The sequence below is a fragment of the Ischnura elegans genome, chromosome 3 (assembly GCF_921293095.1).
Source record: "Ischnura elegans chromosome 3, ioIscEleg1.1, whole genome shotgun sequence".
NCBI classification, from domain to species: domain Eukaryota; kingdom Metazoa; phylum Arthropoda; class Insecta; order Odonata; family Coenagrionidae; genus Ischnura; species Ischnura elegans.
Window position 1 is genome coordinate 6,146,878 of NC_060248.1, and position 23,103 is coordinate 6,169,980.

At 38.5% G+C, this 23,103-nt stretch overlaps 2 protein-coding genes across 5 annotated transcripts; one reads left to right on the forward strand and one right to left on the reverse strand.

The window, feature by feature from the left end:
• Nucleotides 1–488: 488 nt before the first annotated feature.
• LOC124155380 (NEDD8-activating enzyme E1 catalytic subunit-like) lies at nt 489–2,507 on the reverse strand. 3 transcript variants are annotated; one of them, XM_046529150.1, is made up of 2 exons: nt 2,419–2,507; nt 489–2,254 (listed from the first exon to the last, which is right to left on the reverse strand). In XM_046529150.1, exon 2 carries the CDS (start codon nt 2,054–2,056, stop codon nt 728–730), a length of 1,329 nt encoding a protein of 442 aa, XP_046385106.1. In that variant the 5' UTR covers nt 2,057–2,254; nt 2,419–2,507; the 3' UTR covers nt 489–727. The 3 variants fall into 3 exon arrangements, with proteins under 3 accessions (XP_046385106.1, XP_046385105.1, XP_046385104.1); XM_046529149.1 differs by having other exon boundaries at nt 2,372–2,455; XM_046529148.1 differs by having other exon boundaries at nt 2,340–2,429.
• Nucleotides 2,508–2,521: 14 nt separating this feature from the next.
• Nucleotides 2,522–14,302, forward strand: LOC124155381 (mitochondrial fission process protein 1). 2 transcript variants are annotated; one of them, XM_046529151.1, is made up of 4 exons: nt 2,522–2,625; nt 2,808–2,871; nt 2,944–3,071; nt 13,517–14,302. In XM_046529151.1, the coding sequence occupies exons 1-4, from the start codon at nt 2,623–2,625 to the stop codon at nt 13,835–13,837; spliced, it is 516 nt and encodes a 171-aa protein (XP_046385107.1). In that variant the 5' UTR covers nt 2,522–2,622; the 3' UTR covers nt 13,838–14,302. The 2 variants fall into 2 exon arrangements, with proteins under 2 accessions (XP_046385107.1, XP_046385108.1); XM_046529152.1 differs by having other exon boundaries at nt 2,594–2,709.
• Nucleotides 14,303–23,103: the final 8,801 nt, after the last annotated feature.

Below are 23,103 nucleotides of genomic sequence, written 5' to 3' on the forward strand. Positions count from 1 at the left end.
CTAAACAAAGGTTTAAACAATTGAATACTGAGAGTGACTGAATTTCCAATGTTCTAAGCTATGCCTCTCTTCATCTGACTGGTGAACATGTGAAAGTTACAGGCTGAGAAACATTTCCTCTCCTCATCCCCACTAGCTTTAATTCTGCCCCCTCACCCGATAAGATATTTGCCAACCAAAACAAATTATGAAAATCGGAACATTTACTTCCTAAACCCTATATTAATTTAAACATGTGACAAAGAGGATCATCAACTTTAAAGAAATGCCTAAAAGAGGAATAAAGACAAAAAATAGAATAGCAATGAAAATGAAGCATCAAGTACCACCAAATCACTTAAAATTCCTACCACACCAATATGCAAGGATAAAACCAGTTTTTTTAAATCAACATTTATTAACACAGAAAGATAAATGAAGGTATGTAGCCTAAATACATAATAGGAGTACCCTACCGTATGACACAGTGAAAATTTCTCATTCTGATGATGCATAGACAGGAAAACCAGATAAATAAAGCTTTAGGAGCCAAAGGAATATATCTGTTGCTAGACAAACACATACCGAGGAAGCTGATGCACGCAAGAATGACAAATATTTGATGACTTTCAAATCTAAGACAAGATCCACACAACAAAATGCGCAGCAGCTATAACATTAAACTCGTGAATGAGTTCAAAACTGGAAATAAAAATAAAATAGGAATATTTCGGGATATGAGTACAACTCATTTTGAAGTAAATCTCAACGAAAATGTGACAGTGTTGGGCGATGTTTTGTCAGCAACAGCAATTTCGCTTCCATTCATTAGCCCAAGCTCACCGAGAGTTTTCTTCAGATTCACCCTAGTCGCTGCTTCAATGCTTGGGATATTAGGCATGTACAGAGTTTTTGATTTGCCCCCAACGTTTGCCATGACTGCCGGAGAGACAAACTGGTAACTGGGGTACTCACACAAATATTTAATGAGATCACTCAGAGTAATATCTGCCTTCACCTCGACCTCTTTGGGATGACTGCTGCACGAAACACAATCCTCCTTCATTTCCATAGAATATGAATAACAATAAATGCCATCCACATCATTGTAGATCATTTGATTGGAAAGCGGCAAACAACAATTGGTAACAAGTTTGAACGCCTCCATAGTGCACGCAGCAGCGATTACAGCATTTGTAGAGGCCACGGCAGGAATGATATTTTTTATGATTCCTTGAACGAGTCGGTAATTCAGTCCAGAAATGCCATACTGACTAGCTCTCTCCACTGATTTTTCGTAAACCCAACTGACATGCATCGGGTCATCGCCATCCAGGACAGCATTGCTATCCCAAGGGTTTTCTTTCGGCCACAGCACTAACTTCACGTACTCCACACAATGCTCTGGGAGTCTAGGGGTATTTGCTAAAGTACATAGAGGATATGTAGTCTGCGGTGGATATAATTCAATGGTACAGTCAACACAGGGAGTGAGTCCAGGTAAAATAACTCTGCAGTTTCCTTTAAAGCCTTCAGTTCCACCATCAACCCATGGTATGACTGACGACAAGTCTATGTCGTCGCCCATACCTTCACACGCAAGAAGTGACAACATCATTCCATTTACCCATCGTCTGGCGGCAATGGAATCCAATCCACAAATTACTAAATTGAAAGACCGATAAAAGTCTTGATCAAAGTCCTGAATTTTATTATAATACGGTTTGACATGGCAACCAAACACTCTCTTGTTGATGAACTCCGAGGCCACTTCTGCCTTTGGTCGACCAACATCTTTAAGTCTAAATAGAAATTGACGATTCAAGTTCGACAAATCAATGGTGTCCATATCAATGATGTGCAAATTACCGAAGCCCATTAATGCAAGATTTTTCAGAATTTCACATCCTAATCCACCGGCACCAATAACCAAAACCTTCACTTTCTGCAGAAATTCATACGTGTTAGAATTTACGTCAAAATCTGGATGACAAAAAGGCCCAACCCTTCTCAATATTTTCTTAATATTTTGCCATCTAGGACCTAAACACGGGGAATCACCGGCTCCGACTTCCATGGCTAACAGGAAATCTTGTCACGCAAATAAAATCAGCGAATAACAGCACCACTTCAATAAATTGGCCAGGCAAAGGTATTGTTTACTCCTATCAATTAAAAAGTCAAAACATCACCAGTAAAACCGTCGAGGAAATGGCACGCCACAGGAATATGTGCACAAGGGCTGGAAATGCACTGGACGAAGAACACTAAAATACTGAAAAAAGATTTTCATAGAGCTCATTTCACGGGTAACAGTAAATTCCGAATATCAGCAGAAAACCAAGTGCTTAAGTACGTACACAAACAATACATTTCCACACACATATCTCACCACAATTTTGAGTTCTGTACCATCGATTCATATTAAATCGATCTTACCTATCGCTGTAATACATCGACATAGCTCAACACGCCAGCGCTGCGATTTGTGGCTACCTGCGATTGCAGAATTACAGTGTTGAGCGCTTGAGCGGTTGAGCCGTTGAGCTGTGGCTTTATCTGATAATCCGATCCAAGAAGTTTTAGAAGAACCTTGAATCCGATCTATCATCGAATGTCGATTGCTAACAATAGCGATTCAAAATGGTAGGAGCGCGGTAATGGTGCTTGGTATATTGCTCTGAAATTGTAGAGTGGGCACTGCCTACTCCGGTGAATTAAAGGAAATAGGTGCGAAGTTGCATGGGCTATGACTTTGTGAATTAGCGCTTGTTGTCGTAGTTATTCGAGTAACATTGATATCTTATTGCATTGATTACGTTTTTCAGAATTGCAACATGAGCACCCAAAAGGAAACAGATATTTTTAGAGACACTCCCGTTAGGCTTTTAGGTGATTAGAAATATGTTATTGTAAAATATCTTCCATTGTCGGCATTTTAGTTATAGTTCCATTCCTTTTCAGGCTATGCCAATGAGATCGGTGAAGCGTTCAGACCACTGGTGAAGAAGTTATGGGTGCACGCCAGTTACGGAGTAGCTATTACGTACGTTGCCGCAGATACGTTTGACAAATCTCGAAAGACTTATAAAGTAAGTTTTCATACCTAGTTAGTTGTCAATGAGGCTCAGACTTGATTATTTTGCATTTGACTGTACGCATTGTTCTTTATTCTTGTGCGGTTCATTGAAAATGCTTTAAGTGGAGAAAAAGATCATGCAGCTTGATATTTTTCTCCACTCTATTCAAAAGATTAAGGTAATTAATATGGGGGAAGTTATGAAATTGAAATATAAGCTATTTTAGAGACACCACAAAATGTATCGCAAATGTTCAATTAATCCTTAGTTAATGTAATGCTAAGAAAGACCAATGCACGAGAATAATTGACTTTCTTGAAGTACTCATCAACGCTGTAAAATAACTTAAAAGGAATTAAGATCTTGATGCTTTGCTAGTTCAGTTCTTACCCAATCTAGAAAAATCCATAGCATTTTGGCCCTGATGCCAATTCTGAAAGCACATGAAAGGCACTTTCTTAATTAATGAAAAATAACTTTTAGGCTGTTATCTATGAGAAGCAATAGAGAGTTAAAGAAACACAAGATATGCACTTATTGTTAGAGGAAACTTTTATTTCATGAAAATGTGTCAGAGTTTCAACATTTTCTTGGTTTCACAAATGCACAGTCCCAGCAAACAGTCTGCCCACAGCATAAATGCGAGGTCGTAAGTTGGTGCCGCTGCCAACACACACAAGCCACAACGTATTTCAATAATCCAGAAAAAATCTACTAATGATATAAAAGCTCACACCATTAAAAATAATGGGAAATAGGCAAATGCTTCATCAAACAATGAAAGTCACTATCATTCTTACATTCATCACATATAACTCACAATCGTAGAGCTCCTTATGATTAAAACTACTCTCTATTCACTGATTTAAAGCTTTACGTTAACCCATGCAAGTGGCAAACATGACTTTTCTCACTACTATTTGTTAATACTGTAACAAGAAAATTTTTTGTTTTTCTACTTTGTATTATGTCTCACGTTGTGGGAGCCAAAAATATAAAAGGTATTATTACAAATTAATGCGCGAAATGTCACACGTTGTGGATAAACATGTAACACGAAAAACTATTGATTCTTTTACCTGGAAAGAAATCATTATTGCGATATCTTCTCTTACCTTATAATTTAATTACTTGCCCAGCTTGCTCATCAGAGAAGAAAATACATGAAACATTGCAGGTTTAGAGATATGTTTGCAATTTTCTTGACAAAATGATATTCATTTTACAGACAATTTAAATAATCAAAATAATTCCTTATACCCTTAGGTCATGACCAACTGTATATTCTAATTTACATAAAAATTTGGTTTATGAATAATCACTCCTTATTTTAAGTGTATTGTCTAATTATTTGACACACTTCATCGCTTAAACTTTTCACAAAATCCATTTAATTGATACACAGTCACAAACTTAATTTTTGGTCAATTGAAACCTATTGACTTATGGCTTCTTGTATGTTATATGAAAATAAAAGTTTATAGTTACAACACAATGAATCGACGACACAGGTAGGTTCGTCCCTCTATGGTCTGGAAAATCCTCTCAGCCTGCGTGGTGTTTGTCCTTGGCTGGCCCTCAGCTTTTTGGGTCTCGTCCTGTTGTAAACTCTCCCCTTCCCCTCCTTAATTCCAGCTCCTTTGTCAATTCTCCTTTTCTACGTGAGCTATGTCTTGCAGGATGCCATTCCCTGGAACTTCCCTCTACCAAAAACTTGCGTGCTCTCTCTTTGTATGTCTGTTCATTGCAAGTGTTTCATCTACAAAGATATTTGCGTGCTGTCTTTGCCAGACCGTTCACTCTACGGGACTAATCTACAATGCTATTTGCGTGCTGTCTTTGCATGACCGTACTCTTCGATGGTTTGATCTGCAATTGCGTGCTGTCTTTTTGCTCTTACTCCCTTTTGTTGCCAACGCTTCCACTCCTTAGGTCTAATGTTTATTCTCAAAATTCACAATATGGTGGGTCCCTTATTGTTATCATAAACCATGAGGTTGTAAAAGAAAACATGGCGAGGTCAGCATTATGTTACAATATGGTTGATATACTTGAATTAAAAAAATTCACACATAGCTTTGAACTTGATCCTGAAATGCCATCTCTACAGTAAACAATGAAAGTAAACATGCCACTGACAATTTTTACATTAATGTCAAACATTTCTCGACAGCGTAATATGTACCACTGTTTACAAACCAATCACAATGGAACACTGATAATTACAATCCTTGGCAGATATTTTTCAACCTTATCAAACTTTGTGTAATACAACTACTGGCACTGTGATTATAAGCAGTAGATTAGCGAGAGTTGTCACATTGAAAATAACACCATTTTGGCACAAAACAATTTTGTAGAATTCTCCAAGCAGCGAGCAAAAGTTGTATTCCCCTTACAATACAAACAAATGTAGTCCTATAAAATGAGTTTTCTGGTAGTTACCTATGAAGAAATGAATGAAGTTATTGTGTATAAAGTTATATTGGACATTGGAAAACATAAAAAAATTTCTATTTAAATAAAAGAATGAAGTGCCATTGATACTTACTATCAACGAAATGCCGTACTATCAATGAAGTGCCTTTGATACTTACTATCAACGAAATGCCGTACTATCAATGAAGTGCCATTGATACTTACTATCAACGTATCCACCTCCAATGTCTGTGGCTCAGGCTGCTACAACTATGTTATTTAGGTAATATAAAATTTTTGCTTTCACTGCTCCAGTTTTATATTTTATGCGCATACTCGGATATTAATATTATAAATAATACAAAATATAAGGTCTTCTGAGTCTCTATTGTCAGATATTTTGCTTTAAAAACACCAGCTCGAACCGAAAAAAGATAAACGTCTGCTATTAAGGGGTTGGAGTCACTAAGGCAGGGTATCTGGCCATCATGTCACTCTGACCCCCAAGCCGTGGTGTGGCTATGACCAGCGGCCACTTGTAATTGCTTGGGGGTGGTGAATGCACTTCCAGATGGTACATCGCAGTATTAGGAGTCTCACTGCATGTGGTGAGCGGTTCGTAATTGGCCCCATGATGTGGGTAGATTTTCCATTCCACAGAAAGCTAAATAATCAATAAATATTTGGCTTCTATTTATTAGTTACAACTATTTTACAGGCACTCAGTGCTTACATTGTAATTCCCCCTCAGTATTCACAATGTTTTTGCTGCATCTGAAACTGCCGCCTGCCTAATTTCTACAATAGGGTAGTTTCCTTCATCAAAGAAAACGAAATGCATTGATTGCTATTCGTTACCCATCGTTACGGTTTTCATAATATACAAATTATTTGGTTTTAGAAATCCCAGTTTAGACTAATGTTAATGGTCAATTTTAACCTCATTTGAAAAAGGCCAGATTGGCACCCATGCGATTCCACTCCACGTGATGTCAGAGGGACCTAGTTTCTACATGAGAGGATAGGAGTTTTACATCGTCTGAGATTACCAATGCATGCATGAGTCACAGAGCTCAGGGAAACATCTCTTAATAATCACTTATTAAAATTGTCTAAGGTTGGGAAGTTTCCTTCGTTTGATAAGGTAGTAATAATCCATATTTAAGCCAAGCGCTACCAGCTAGCAGGGTACTCTGCTACCTGCTAGCAGCCTGCGTCGTATCAGTGCTCAAGTCTCGTCTCAAGGTCACCTCACACGGCGGCAGCTGAAACCAGAAATATGTCACACGGACTTTTCCCATCATTCCTACTTAGCCGTCGTGTTTTCGCGTGCTTGTAAATTTTCACTTTTTGTTTAATCGCGAAAAATAGATATCATCATTCGAAAATCTAAGAGCATGAAATGGGTACTCCAGGAGTAATATTATTTCTATTTAGGCAATATATAAGTAATAGTAATCCACCCTATTGGCCAAGAAGGGAATCCATGGCATAATGGTGAGGAAGTTTGGGTGTTTCAAGCTCTTCAAATCTTATTCATTTAAAATCGCACAAAATGTTCTAGAAGTACTATCCCAAGTGATCCAAAAGAATAAAAGACTAGTATTGTGGTGGAAAAATGTACTATAGACAAGGAAGAAAGAATGTATAACATGATCTGTTACAAAGGGTAAACATGTGAGAAATGTCATAAAACCATAACCGATTATCTGATTGAACAGTACAGATTGATCAATTGCCGTGCAATTAACAATAGCAAATAATATTGTTTTTTAAAATGTGAAACTCCAGTTGCAAAAAAACACTTGCTCAAACTTATTTAGCACTTGACTCATAGCTACGTGTATTTTCACAACGATTACAACAAATATTTAATGAATGACACTATGAAAAAGGCCAATATTTACTCATTATAACACCTACCTTTATCATACAATTAAATTTTCTGTAATTAACTAAACTATTCACAAACTAATTAGGAAATGATAAAACATAAACAACCCATCAATTTTTGACTAGCTCCTTAAGAAATAGATATGTGCATATTTTCTCTTCAAGTGCTTGGTTTTATCTGACACAAACTGAATAGAGCTCACGTACATTGCACCACGATTTTCAAAATATAACTTCAGCAAATTGGGTTTCTCCAACTTCTTTCGAAAAATTGATCAACCTCTCTGAAGTGCCCCCTTACTGATTGACGATGGCCTCTCAAATGACTCCTCTGGTTTGTTAGCGTCTACAAAAAAAAGCGTACACGTCGTGGTACTAAAAAATCTCTTGATTTTCATTGGTTGTATGAAATGCTCAGAAACTCCTGTTGTCAATAATAAATGTAATCCCTTTCTTGTCCATTTTTAATGCTGATATGTATTAGATTGCCGCTTGCATCTAGTATCCAATATATGTTCCTCCTTGAAGTGCTCCGTCCATCCACCAAATTCATCCCTCAGTTTCATTGTCACGGATCCCACTCCCTTCCCTTGAGATTTTCTACCTTTTGCCCACCTCCACTGTCCCTTCAGCTGGCCTATAAAGTTCTATAACAACTCTCTCTGTGGGCCATTACAACCTCTGTCCTCTGACTTGCATCTCTACACTCTCCCAAGCATACAAGACTGAGCCCCTTCCAAGGCTTCTACTATTGCTCTGTATTTCACTCTGATGTGCTGCTGCCCAGTTTCTCACTGTTCTGACATTCATCATTGTTCATTTCTACTCTAGCATCACTGTTCTTGGATTTCTGCAAATTTTTCTTGAAGTCACCGTCGCCAGGTTTGTTCATTCTCAAAGTGATACTTGAAACAGTCCATTGTTATGCACCATCACATCAGTCTTAATGCACCCGGACGGTGAATGTCCGTTTTCTCCACAAGTGTAGTGCAGAAAACTACCTCTCACATTAGCATTTAGTACTTTAGTAGTGGGTTAGTTTACTTTAAATACATTATATTCCAGGGTTGGACATGAACTTGGGATGCTGTCTCTTAGCCTTGTATCCCTCCAATATTTGGTTGGCGTGTTCATCGTCCCTGTTCATTTTAGTCCTAGCTTCCTCAGCCCTCAGCACTGGCAAGATGTATTTAACAGAGTTTTGTATCCCTGGTTACCGGCCTCACCCAATCATTAAATTCTTTCAGTTATTATTATTCATTATGGTATTCTAACGATTAAGGTAGGTTTCCATGGAGTATTCAAGAAGTGATCAGGGAGCCTCCCTTTCCTTCCAGCACTGCCTTCTTTAATTCACTGTAAGGCCTACTCTCTTTCAATCTATCTAAAAATCCTATTCTTTTCCTTCCCCTCCCTCGTTTCCCCAACATTCTACCCTCCAACACCATTTTCAACATCCCCTCCCCGCTAAGCACTAACTCCATCCATACCTTCTGTCTCCTGTGTATCTCATCTAAAAGCTGCCTCTCCTCGCCAACCATACCCAGCACTTCATCGTTCTTTTCCTCTCCGTCCATTTCACCCTCTCCATTCTTCTCCACACCCACATCTCAAATGCCTCCAATCTTCTCTCGTCTTCTTTCCTCAGTGTCCAAGTTTCCGCACCTTAGAGAGCTACACTCCAAATCAAACTCTTCACTAACCTTTTCTTTAAACTCTTACACAACGATCCTCTCAGAAGCTCCTTCCTGTTCATGAACGCCTCCTTCGCTAATGCTATTCTCTTCCTTATGTCCTTACTACTGTATCCGTTTTCCTCTAACGTACTGCATAAATAGTTGAATTGCTCAACCTGCTCAAGTTTTTCACCACCCACCTCTATCTTGAGTCTCACATTCCTTGCATGTGATGCTTTACAAAACTGCATAACCTTAGTTTTCTTGTGATTAATCCTCATCCCATACTCCTCGCAACGTTCGTATAACGCATCCACTAGAGCCTGAAGCCCCCTCGCTGACTGGCTAATCAACGCCTGGTCATCCACGAATCTCACTGATTTGAACATCATTCCTCCCACTTTTATCCCAGCTTCTAACTCGTCCCACGCTTCCCTTACCATCTCTTCAGCGTATACGTTAAAGAGCAGCGGCGATAGAGGACAGCCTTGCCTCACACCTCAGCCAATGCTTGCCCACCCAGATTCTCTGTCCGCTATCCTCACTTGCGCAGTCTGGGCCGTATACAGATTACGAATCAGTCGTCTATCCCTCCAATCTACACCTATTCTCTTGAGAATATCCATTAACTTAACACTAGAACTACCAATGGAGTCATTTTGACTTCTCGCGATTTTTTTGGAAAGCATATACTATTTTATTTTCTAGAACTATTTTAATCGCTAATCGTTATTTTGTGTCAAAAATGAATAGTCTCGAAATTTCAGGTCAGAATTCGGAAAATTTTAGTCAGGGCGGAGAAATAACCACTAAGCTAAAGCTAAGCCACCGCCATCTGTAGTTCTAGTGTTAACCCAGTTCACCCTATCAAACGCTTTCTCAAAATCCACGAAACACGCATATATATGTCCTGCTCATATTCTAGGTTCCTCTCCACGAGGGACCTCATTATTGCTATTGCATCACGAGTTGACTTCCCTCTTCTGTAACCAAACTGATCTTCGCCCAAATACTCGTTTGCCCTCGCCTCCATTCGTCTGTTCAATATCCTCAGCACCACTTTCGCCGCATGTGATATTAGGCTGATAGTTCTATAATCTCCGCATTCCACAGCTTTCTTCTTTTTCGGAAGCGGAATTAAAACCGTCTTCACGAAATCTTCGGGCCAACATCCCTCATAGATCCTGCGCACTAGTTCGAAAAACCTTTTCTTACCTTCCTTCCCTAGATTCTTCAGAAGCTCGTACGGGATATTGTCCACGCCTACTGCTTTCCTAGCCTTCATATCACGGAGTGCCCTCTCTATTTCCGCGTCTCATATCTCAGGCCCAAGATTATCCTCCTCCACTGCACTTTCCTCCTCTAGAGTCAATCTCTCTGGTCTGTTCATTCCGTCATACAGGTCCTCCATGTATTCCTTCCACCTACCCTGTACCTCTTCTCGCTCGGTTAGCATCCTCCCATCTTTAGCCTTAATTTTAGACATGGGTTGTCCTCTTTTACCACCCGATAGTGACTTAACTTTGGCGTACAACGTGCCAAACTTCTCCATCTACTTCTCCATCCTTCTGGAACTTTTCCATTTCCTCACATTGTCTTTTCCACCAAGCCTCCCTTGCCCTCTTAGTTTCACATCGTAATCGATTATTCAATTCTCTATACATTCTTTTGCCCTGTTCTGTGTCCACGTTCTTCCACTTCCTCCTCTCCTCCATTTCTTTTACCATTGCCTCCGTTATCCACGGCTTCTTTATCCTTCTACTGTCAACGTAACCAATTGACTTCTCCGCCGCTTTGACTATTCCCGTTTTAATATTATCCCATCTTTCCTCAACAGTCTTAGTACTTTCAATCTCCCGTATACTAATGTCCACTAGTTCCTGATATTCTCTTCTCATACTCCCCTTCAGGGCTTCTACGCTCCATTTCTTCCCCTTCCTAACTTTCATAAGTCTTTTAAATCTTACATTGCATTTCATGAGCACTAGATTGTGGTCCGAATCCGCATCCGCTGCAGGGAAACTGCGCGAGTTTTTCACACTATTTCTAAACCTCTGTCTTACCATAATGTAGTCTATTTGATATCTCCCCGAGTCCCCTGGGCTTTTCCATGTGTACCTTCGCCCTTTATGATGATTGAACAACGTGTTTGTGATGAATAATTTGTTTCTCCTACAAAATTCTGCTGCTTTCTCTCCCCTGTCATTCCGTATTTCTAGGCCAAAATCTCCAATTTCGTTTCCATCCCTCCCTTCCCCGACTGAGGCATTCCAGTCCCCCATCACTACCAGATTTTTCTTACCCGGTGTGTCTCTAATTATTTCCTCGAGCTGTTCATACACCTCATCTATTTCTTCCTCCCTATGATTGCTAGTGGGCATGTAAACTTGGACCACCACAAGGTTGGTGGGCCGCGCCTCAATTTGTACCACCAGAATCCTATCGCTTACCTGGTCTATACCTACCACACGCTTACCCATCTTCCCGTTTAATACTAAAGCTATCCCTCGCTGACTTTCCTCCCCACCACTATATATAAACCGATAACCATCACTCCAATAGTCCCCCATCCCTCCACCTCACCTCGCATAATCCTAAGATCCTCTCTTTATCCATTTCCATTTTGATATTTTCTAATTTCCCCGCCCTCATCATAGTCATCACATTCCACATCCCTACATTTACAGCCGACTTCTTCTCCATCTTCTTGGTCTTCTTTTCTTCCTTCTTCATTGCTGCTGCTGATGATGATAAGTCTCTGCAAGGATTTCGCATGTTGGCGACCCCGAGGACCTTGCCGACTTCGCTGCCGTGCCCGACACCCGCCCTTTGCGGACGGGTCCCGGGCGATGAGATTCCGAGGCTCATTTGGTTGTACTCCATGTGTTCAGGGAAGAGATAGTTGGTAGGGTTTCCCACTTCCATTCCAACAGTGTTTTTTACGTGGCACCATCACGTGGACTACCTTTCATCTGGCTCCTACCCTTCCTACCCTTCAACCTATCTGGCATGGGTGGCCCTACCGGGAATAATTTAGAATGAATCCCGCCAGTGCAGCTTTAGGGGTCATAGGAACGCACAAGCCTTTCCACCGCGACAAGGTTGTAGCCCAAGGGAAAGGATTCTTTCGGTTGGCCCATTAAAATAACCAAAGCCAAAGTTTGGTTAGAAAAATCAGTCAGCCCCATTGATGAAAGTAAGCGAAGAGCACTTGTTAGCTTACGAATTTTCTCTGTCACTGTAGTTTGTTGTATCTCTACATTCGAAGAAGGAACTGCATCATAACTACCTTTTGAAATTGATTTCTCTAGCAAAATTGGGTGTTTAAGGTTGCCTCTCTTGCATTCTCTGATATGTATACTCCAAATGGGAATCTTCTATGGTTCTCTCAATAAATGCTAAGGCTTCGAGCATTTTTTTCTTTTCTTTGGCAAATGCGTTCCCCAAATCATATTCATCCAACCCACTTTCAACAGCCTCTCACAAGTTACAACTGTCAAGAATAGCTTTGACTTGACATGACCATTATTTGCATCCAGCTAGCTCATCTAACGTTATTCTTCTGACGTTTAATGCCAGAAATTCTATTTTCACTGAGTATTGTTTTTATGAACAAATGTATACAATTAGTAAATTTGAATATGTATGCTGATATCCATTGAAATAATCAATGGGGGATGATAATTTAAACACATAATGGAGAGTACTAGCCTGTAAGTACATAATGAAGAGATTCATGGTTGTGACAAATGGAAAATTTGGTCTTAGCCAAACTGCTGCACCAGGTCCTCATGTATTACATATATGTGTCCACTAATATTTACTAAAGTGATACACATAAAATACCCAAAACTTCAACATAAGGAGAAAACAAAATCATTTAGTCTCTTGAAGTATGAGCAGTAAAAAAACAAAAAAAGTCAAATGGCCAATATGGTGCTTGCAGTTCTTCTGTTTTTATTACTTTCACCCTAATGCGCCAAAGATTTTAATATTCCTACAGTATGTGATGAAATGGTCAGAGGAAAGGTTGAAGTAAAGTTGAGAGTTTGTTTGGAATTTCTGTTTGATAATTTAGGTGACATGCTGAACAAAAAATTAAACGTGAAACACTTAAATGCCATGCAATTTCTGTAAATTACAGTTTCGTGGCTGTAGCATCTGAAAGTTTTATGGGTTCAGAGCTAATGAGCTGTGTCGATAGGAAATTTATTGTAAGTCATTTCTCAATAGCCTATTCCATTTTTCTCTGTTTCCGTGCTGGCCGTGAGATGAATATAATTTGCTTACTACATATGTATAAAACGGCTTCATTTTTTTTGGAAAGTGTTGTCATGTTTATGGAGGGTTTCTTTTAGTGTATTTCAACTTCATATGATTAGTTTGTATTGAAGATCAATATTGTTATGTGAGTAATATCTATTTACTTCATTCTAAAGAATTTAAGTCTGAATTATTAATTTTTTTCAGCGTCCATTCCCTGATGACATTATAAGAAAATCTGAGGTGGCAAAAGTTGCTGTGGACACAGTGGTGTGGCAAGGACTTGCGTCGGTTATAATTCCTGGCTTTACCATCAACAGGGTTTGTGCTGGCACCTTGTACCTGCTCAAGAAGACTACAAAATGGCCCAAAATCACTCGCAAATGGACTGCGACGGCCGTAGGTATTGCTTGCATTCCCTTGATTGTCTCGCCAATTGACCATGGCGTCCATCAGCTCATGGACTCATCCGTGAGGAAATGGCTTGGAATCCCTTGTTATGCCGATCACAAATCTGGGCAAGAGTGATTGCCAAGTGAGATCTACCTAAATATACATAGAAGTGCCTAGCGTACCTGTTATTGCCTATTAGATCTGCCAGCAGCACCATGTAGATTAATGCAAATTAGGTTGCTGCCTTTTTACTAACTGTTACTCCTGTTGCTAGCCTCCAAGTATTTGACGCACATTTTTTTTCAGCCATTTATCTTGGCGTTAGATGCCTTTGATGGGATGGCAACTTGTATATATTCATATAAGACTGTTGCACTTTCAATGTGCTGTTGACTTTATTTGCTCTATTGAGTAAATGCTGTTATTTGCAGAACTGTTTGGATGTTGAAATTGGAAATTGCATATTTTTATACTAACAGTTTTAACTTTGTGTGTATTTTCATTGATTTTGCTTATATAAATACTTGAGTGGGATTTTAGGAAAGAACTCATTTCTGTACTTCCGTGAAAGACTCCTGAAATAAAGTAAGTTACATTTTATACACCACATTAATGTTATTGCTCCTCTGCCTGGAAAGATTGACAATGTTAATTATGTGTGTAGTGGAAATAAGTCATCATTGGCTGAAGGTATCCATGTGTGGAATTTTGAAATTGATAGGTATTCTCATTAGGGTGATCAGGTACTGATGTCCAAGATTACTTTTATTGTGGGAAGCAGGAAATGTTAGGAAAAGTGCAAAGTGTGAGATTTATTCTACAGTAAATGGTAGAAATGTGGAATTATTATCTCGATTTTTTCATTTGTGTGTTTTTATTGATTTATGACTCAATAAAATTGAAAAATCGTGTGTTTGAGTGGCTGAAATTTTTTCAGTTTTTTTAACCCACTAATTGAGTGGTTAGTGGTGTACTTGATGACTAGTACTCCATTTGTCAGTCGAACAACTCCAGAAATCACAGAAAGTAGATGGTCACTTGCAGACGTCATTTGGGAGCAATAAAAATTGGTGAAAATGCTGGTTGTAGTTTGGGTTGTGTACCCTAAACACCTATAAATGCTTCCTCTAATAGGGTGGTTTCCTATTATTTTTTACTTATTATTACTCCTGGAGTATTTACTTCACGCTTTTAGATTTTTTAGATGACGATATCTATTTTTTGCGATTAAATGAAAAGTGTAAATTTTCAAGCATGCGAAAACGCAACGGGTAAGTATTATTGCCGGGAAAACTCCCGTGTGACGTCGTTCTGGTTCCCGCTGCCGCAATTGAGGTGACCTTGGGGCGAGGCTTTGAGTGCTGATACGACGCAGGATGCTATCAAGTAGCAGAGTACCCTGCTAGCTGGCAACGCTTGGCTTAAATAAGGATTATTAATACCTTATTGAACGAAGGAAATTTTCCGACCATAGGCAGTTTTAATAGGCGATTATTTAGAAATGTTTCCCTGATGTCTGTGCCTCATGTATGCATTGGTAATCTCAGACGATGTGAAACTCGTATAGAAACTAGGTCCCAGCGACGTCACGTGGAGTGGAATCGCGTGGGTGCCAATCTGGCCTTTTTCAAATTCGGTTAAAATTAACCATTGACACTCGTCTGAACTGGGATTTCTAAAAGCAACTAATTTGTACACTATGAATACACTAATGGTGGGTAACGAATCGCAATCAATGCCTTTCGTTCTCTTTGATGAAGGAGACTCCCCTATTGAGGTGGATACTGGAGAAATAATAATAACATTCAGGGGCGCAGTTAGGAATTAAGGCTGGGGGTTTTAGTTGCAACTAATACCGTGGTGTTTGGGGTGTGGAATACCCACCAGGATAAGCGGTATGTACGAGAGTAATATATCGCACTGCATGTGCGATGTGTCATGGCTCACGCTTCTTCCCCGTTCAAGGGAAAACTTCTTACAGTTCCTCAAAGCTGAAATAAAGTATTTTTAGTCACCTTGAAACCTCCGAGAAATCGGCTGTCTTTTATCAATTTAGTATTGCATTAGTATTCTCAATATTCTATGTATAATAGGTAATATTTCCCGAGGATTACGTTGAAACAACTTAATATACTGCAATTGAAAAGAAATTCGAAGCCGAATTAATTTTGGTTACGGACAATTTTAGCCTCAATAATTTCTTTCATGTAGATATATAGATTTTTAATCACTTACCCAGATAGCATGCTAATCTTACCACAAGTTTGTCAGGGCAAAGTTGCAAGTTTGCATTAAGTGTGTCATGACAAGCCTGCAAGCTTGAATCAAGCCTAGTAATGCTTTTTCTAGTTTGCTGCATAGTTGTCAGGTTAAAGCTACTGCAAACTTCTTGTGTCATACTTGCTGCATACTTGTAATGTCATACTTGTTGCATACTTGTATGGACATACCATCTGGGTCAGGGGCAGATCCAGGATTTCTTTCTGGGTTTTTTATTACAATGATATCTCATAATAAAAAACGAACGCAATGATAATGGGAATTAATTAAAACCTTATATATTACTTAAGGTTCTGGTGGGGGGCGCACGTGCCCCCCCTAGATCTGCCTATGATCTGGGTCATATCACGAACGACTCATCATGTGCAGAAAAAGGTAGTTACACAACTACTATTTATGTATTGAAACTTGCTTACGGAAAAGGCTCAAATGACCCTCTACTGTAATAATGACTGTGAATAACCTATTTCTGAGGTCTAAAACTGAAAAATTCTTTTGCCAATTAAATCTTCCTCTCAAGTCATTCTTCTTCATTGCTCATAAGTTGGCAGATAAATTTAGTGCTTAATGTATGTACTGAAATGTTGCTCAGATAATAAATGCTAAAAATAGTTAATTAATATCTTTACTTATTTATATGTTGAAAGATAAAGCCAGGATATAACTTTTTTTCAATTTTTGAATGCTAAATAAGAATTGACCTAGACATGGTCCAAAATCAGTAGAAAACACAGGGTTCCCACTCAACCGTGAAAACCTTAAAACCGTGAATTAGCCGTGAAGTTCGTCTACCGTGAAAAAACCTGGAAAAAGCCGTGAATTTCGTCCTTAAACCTTAAAAATCTCTCAATCTTGATAATAATACCTTCCCATAAATTTTCAACTTCGTTCGTAGCGAGCGCACTTCTATTCGTTGTGGCGAGCATCGTCGCATGGGTCAGAAAAGCGTGGGAACGAATGTTGCCTGAAGAAAAAAAAAACATCTTTCCCCAGGGCAGGCCTTTTCTCTCCCCCCCTCCTGAAATATGACACCACTTCTCATCAGCTTGTTTACTTTCCTCGACTGGCTTGGTTTCCCCTCCCTCGGTCACGCTTAGTCCCCCTTCCATCCAATTAGGCTTCCCACTGGCTGCAGGGACCACTTTCGAAACTAAATCTAGATGGCATTTGTGTCGAAAAATTTGAACGTTTATTCAACACCCTCAATCCTGTGATTGGAAGACCGCTAACCTTGACAACCTGCTATGAGCTGTGGACACTACGCTCCCCAAACCATTCTCCCTGTAAGTTGAAATAGAATTCACAGTCGTGACACACAATGTTAAAAAGTTTAGACAGCGTAGCGTAGCGGACGACGCGGCTGGGGCCACTACAGCGCATTCTGCGGGCGTTTTCCGTAAACTAGCACCCTCCCCTACTGTACCCCCTCCCCTCCAGTCCCCATTCCACTTTTATTCTTGCTTTGCGTGTTGCATGCGGTAGGGATACTATGCGGGATATCATTTAAATAAAATCACAACATGTGCAAAGCAAATGCCCATTTATTTCATAAAAGTTCACATAAAAGTCACTCACCTGCCAAATACAATGAATTGAATTAGTATATAAATAAACACTATACACAGGATGGCGAAAGCCTGACAAGAATCTCTCTATGCCTCACTTGTGTACGCATAAGTCCTCGTACCCACACACACAGCGAACTATAATTCCTCAGTGTCATCACAAATTACGGGATAAGAACACCACAAAGAAAATTCCTTTACCAGTGGCCACTTCACTGCACTGAATATGAGATTGTTGAAAAACAAAAATTCGTAAGCAAAATCAAGATCACTATGGGGCCTATTACGTAACTTTTACTCGGAGCTAGAGCTATCTGTAACTCCGCCCGGATTTGTTTTGATTTGTAGCTCCAACCCTATTACGTACCGGCAGGAGTTACGAGAAGTCTCCGAAAGAATGCGGAGCTACAGTGGCTATGGAAAATTCGGAAAGCAAATCTCCAGAAATGAGTCAACCAATAGGAGCTTAGGTATCCGATAGTAAATGTTTCTGAGCAGACGGGTTTAACGTGAATTTCGGAATGGAGTCCCAAACTTGTATTTCGTAAGTTAACGTGAAATAATTATTTAATTAATTAATTAATGAAATAATTAATTAATATAAACTACATTGTTGAAATGTTTATACTTTAAAGCTTATTCATATACAGTTATATGTCATCCATGGTATACAGTCATTCATTTATCGTCGAATCCAAACCTATTCTCTGCCCATGTTGCTATTATGGCAATGAATACAATTTTAGATACCGGCAAAGGTCGGAGAAAATGAGCAGAAAGCAGTATGTGGTGCTCACTAATTTTATGAGTGACCACAGAAGCTTTGCCCTTGGCGTATTCCAGGGAATAAACGGGGAGGCAACAATAAATAAAACGAGTCGATTGGGTGCTTGAATTCTTCAAGCGGGTAATTAGGAGGGTGGGAACATTGTTGTGTCACGTGTTGTCGAGCATTGTGTCCATAAGTGTTAAAAATATTCAAAAATTTCCCTGCCGGTTTTTGAAAGGGTAAGGAACTTAATTGTTTACTTTTAAAATTATTTGTTATTTTCAATATGATTTCATTTGACGGATAGTTCATTATTTGAATAGGCTAAGTTTAGCACTGAGACATAATTGGAATAAGGTTTTTAAAATTTCAAGACAGTGATGATTTTGTGGTTATTTTTCAACTCTTAAAGTCCAAAAGCGTTGTGATAAGCGAAACTTGAAAATGAAACGCAGATTCCTTAGATAAATATATAAAGATGTACCACTCGCAAAACATATGTCCATAATGCAGTGTGTAAAATACTAAATTGTAACGATTCCCCAAATTTCTTTGGTACTAAAAAATAGTTAATCTCAAGATATTCCAATTTGAAAAAAATAGCTTTGGCATATTTGCTATCTTTATCGTATCGAATTATCAAGTATACTGACACGTGTATTTAAAATTCGCAATCCTGTTCCAGTCTTCGATCATCAACCCTAAAATTCCTGGTCAACTATGTACGTGGATAGAAAATCCTGTATGTAATAACAATTCCATATATTTTAAGAAAAAGCAGATTCGATATATATCGAATGAGAAACTATACACAAAAAACATTTCAATTGGGCATTGTGAGGAATACCAAGATGTACCCATTTACCAAGTGTCATTGGTCCAACGTAAATACTAATCATGTTATGCCAATTCGCGTATTTGCTACAATTATCGAATCGATCTTTCGATAAAACTGCTATCTGCACTGTAATATCCGCAATGCCGTAGATTTTAATTCCAGTGAATAGAAATCTTCTCTATATTTCCTGGGGCGGAATTCTGTACACGGATACCGACGATCGTCGGTGTCGGTAGCTACCGACGATCGTCGGTAGCACCGATAGAAATGTGATTCACAAGACGCCGCTACCGACAGATTGTCGGTGCAACCGACAAATTCGTGACGTAATGCTTTTGTCGGTACGAAAGTGGCACCCGCACGCGAGGCTAGGCGCCTCGACCAATCATATTTCTCCTTTGTTTGCATTAAACAAATGAGGCTCCGAAAACGCCATCTGTTATTCGTCAGCCCGCGAAGAAGTTAAAAAGAGTTGATCACTGCTTTGTGAGATATTTACGATGCTTAATCACTCTGCGAACACAATTTCTTACTCCCGTTGGTGCGATGTGGCTTGTATTCCGAGATTTTGCTGTATTTACCATCGGATTTTTTCTAGCCCAAGCAAAAAAGCCTTTATATTCAAGGATTCAACGGTCGTTGATAGAAGACCACCGGCAATATTTGGTGCTCAATGTATGGGAATTTTTCAAGTATAATTGTCTTGAAGAGGACTTTGTCAGCTACATAATTGTTCACCTACGCTTATTATAATTGTATTCTTGGGATTAGCAGTGACGAAATTATTTTTATTAGTATTGTAACAATGTACCTTCATCTTGAGCCACGGCTTGTTTACATCGTTTGCCTCATTGTTCGCCGTAAGTCCGATACTTCCACAAGGGTAATTATTTAATTAGAAAACATTTTAGTCGCTTGAATTCACATTTTGGGCCATTTAAAATACATTCGTTGAGAAAAACACCGAGATTCCGCGGATGTCACGGAAGGTATCATCAGTATCATCGCGTCAAGTGTTGTGATTGTGAACTTGAGTGACATACTTTACGCTATCTATTTGGAAGTGTTAACTTTTGCATTTTGATACCATTTGTGTGTTATTTCAAACTTTGCGTTGATATGACTTTGACTAAATATGCTTGATCAGTGTTAATTTGTGATATACCGTTGAAAGTATGAAGGTTTTCTCGTGTTGAAATGAAATTTTTGTAGTTTTATGATGAATAATTCATTAAATGTTTCCTTGTTTCGTGCAATCATTCTTTTTATTTGCCCCTTTCTACCGATGGAATACACGGTACGTACCTACTCAGTGCTCTTATAGTAATAATGAAAATCTATCTTGAAGTCCCGTACGGTGTTTGGTTAGTATGGTGAAGTAAATTCAGCTTTAATTTTACGGGAAGTTTTGTGCTCCGGTAACGACGTCAAAGAGAGAGAGGAGTTAAGTGATGCCATTTGTATTCTTCTAAAATATAGTAGCAATGCTATTTCTATTTCGTCGTTGCTGTCTGATGCTCTCAAGAGTACTTACGAAGGTAGGAGAGTTATTTGCATTATAAACCCCATTCTCAGATGCTCACATAGGACATTGAAGTTAATATGAAAGTGAACGAAATGTCCACGTATGTATTTCATTGAAAGTGCATCAATAGGCATTCGTTTTTATTGAAAATATAAATTAATTTCGGATCCAAATTTTATGAATCAACAATAGATACCCATCGTGTCTTGTTGTGAGTAATTTAAAAGCAAAGCAATACGTTACATACTTAAAATTACGGAATATTTATAATGTAAAATACCTTACGCTATTGGAACGCATAATGTAATATAAGTGTAACATTGGTAAAGTTAAATACTGCTCCCACTATGTAAATTTTACGTTTCAAGTGTTTAATCAATCATTTTTATTATAAATAACATACAATTAGAGCGCTTCCTCGGATCTAGCGTCGTAGATTATGATTTAAAATCGTCAGCTTGGGCCGAAAAGTGTAAACAAAAGTCCGCCATGTTGCTAAAAATTTGTCGGTAGGTCCTACCGAGCGTTTTGGAATCGTCGGTATGTACCGACGGGTTTACCGACAACTGTCGGTGGGATAACGACAATCGTCGGTAAAACGTGTCTCCTGAATCGCTCGTACCGAGACTTATCGGTAGGACCGGCTTACCGACACCGACAATCGTCGGTACGGTGTACAGAATTCCGCCCCTGGTCAACTATGTCCTTGGATGTAAAATCCTATATGTTATAGAAATTCGACATATTTTAAGAAAAAGTAGATTCGATATATATCGAACGTGAGACTAAACGCAAACAATATTTCAATTGGGCATTGTGAGGAATCCCAAGATGTATCCATTCACAAAATGTCATTGGTGCAACGTATATACTAAGCAAAATATGCTAATTTCAGCATTTGCTATAACTATCGAATCGATCTTTCGATTATACTGACATCTGCACTGTAAAAACCGCAACGATATTGATTTTATTTCCACGCTATGGTCATCTTCTATATAATTGCTGGTCAACAATGCCCGTGGGTGTAAAATCCTAAATGTTATAGCTATTCGATATAATTTGTGAAAAAGCAGATTCGATATGTATCGAATGTGAGACTACATGCAAAACATATTTCCATTGGGCAATGTGAGGAATACAAAGATGTACCCATTCACCAATTTTCATTTGTCCAACGCGTATACTAATCCAGTTATGCCAATTTGCGTATTTGCTACAATAATCGATTCGATCTTTCGATTATACTGACATCTGTAATGTAAAATCCGCAAACACATTTTTTTATATCCAGTCTATGGTCATCTACTATATAATTCCTGGTCAAGAATGCCCATGGGTGTAAAATCCTAAATGTCATAGCTATTCGATATAATTTGTGAAAAAGCAGATTCGATATGTATCGAATGTGAGACTACATGCAAAATATATTTCCATTGGGCAATGTGAGGAATACCAAGATGTACCCATTCACCAATTTTCATTGGTCCAACGTATATACTAATCCAGTTATGCCAATTTGCGTATTTGCTACAATAATCGATTCGATCTTTCGATTATACTGACATCTGTTATGTAAAATCCGCAATGACATTTTTTTAATATCCAGTCTATGGTCATCTACTATATAATTCCTGGTCAAGAATGCCCATGGGTGTAAAATCCTATATGTTATAGTTATTCGATATAAATTGTGAAAAAGCAGATTCGATATATATCGAATGTGAGACTACATGCAAAACATATTTTCATTGGACATTGTGAGGAATAAAAAGATGTACCCATTCAACATATTTCATTGGTCAAACGGAAACACTATTGATGTTATGCCAATTAACGTATTTGCTAGAATAATTGAATCGATTCTTCGATCATACTGACGTCTGTACTTTAAAATCCGCATTGCTTTTGGTTTAACTTACAGTCTATGGGTATCTACTATATAATACCTGGTCAAATATGTCCTTGGATGTAAAATCCTATGTGTTATAGCAATTCGATATATTTTAATAAAAATTATATTCGATATATATCGAGCGTGAGACTACATAATAAACAAATTTCCATTGGGCATTGTGAGGAATACAAAGATGTACCCATTCACCAAATTTCATTGGTCTAACGGAAACACAATTGAAGTTATGCCAATTAACGTATTTGCTATAATAATCGAATCGACTTTTCGATCGTACTGACATCTGTACTTTGAAATTCGCAATGTTTTTGGTTTAATTTCTGGGATATGGGTATCTACTATGTATTTCCTTGTCTACTATGTCCTTAGATGTAAAATCCTATATGCTATAGCAATTTGATATATTTTAAGAAAAAGTAGATTCGATATATATCGATCGTGAGACTATATACAAAACATGTTTCCATTGCACATTGTGAGGAATACCATGATGTACCAATTCATTAAAT

Coding starts and splice junctions, on each gene's coding strand:
- LOC124155380 (XM_046529150.1), bottom strand. CDS start 2,056: ATGGAAGTCGGAGCCGGTGATTCCCCGTGTTTAGGTCCTAGATGGCAA.
- LOC124155381 (XM_046529151.1), top strand. Junction 2,872..2,943: donor CACTCCCGTTAGGCTTTTAG/GTGATTAGAAAT, acceptor ATTCCTTTTCAG/GCTATGCCAATGAGATCGGT. Junction 3,072..13,516: donor AATCTCGAAAGACTTATAAA/GTAAGTTTTCAT, acceptor AATTTTTTTCAG/CGTCCATTCCCTGATGACAT.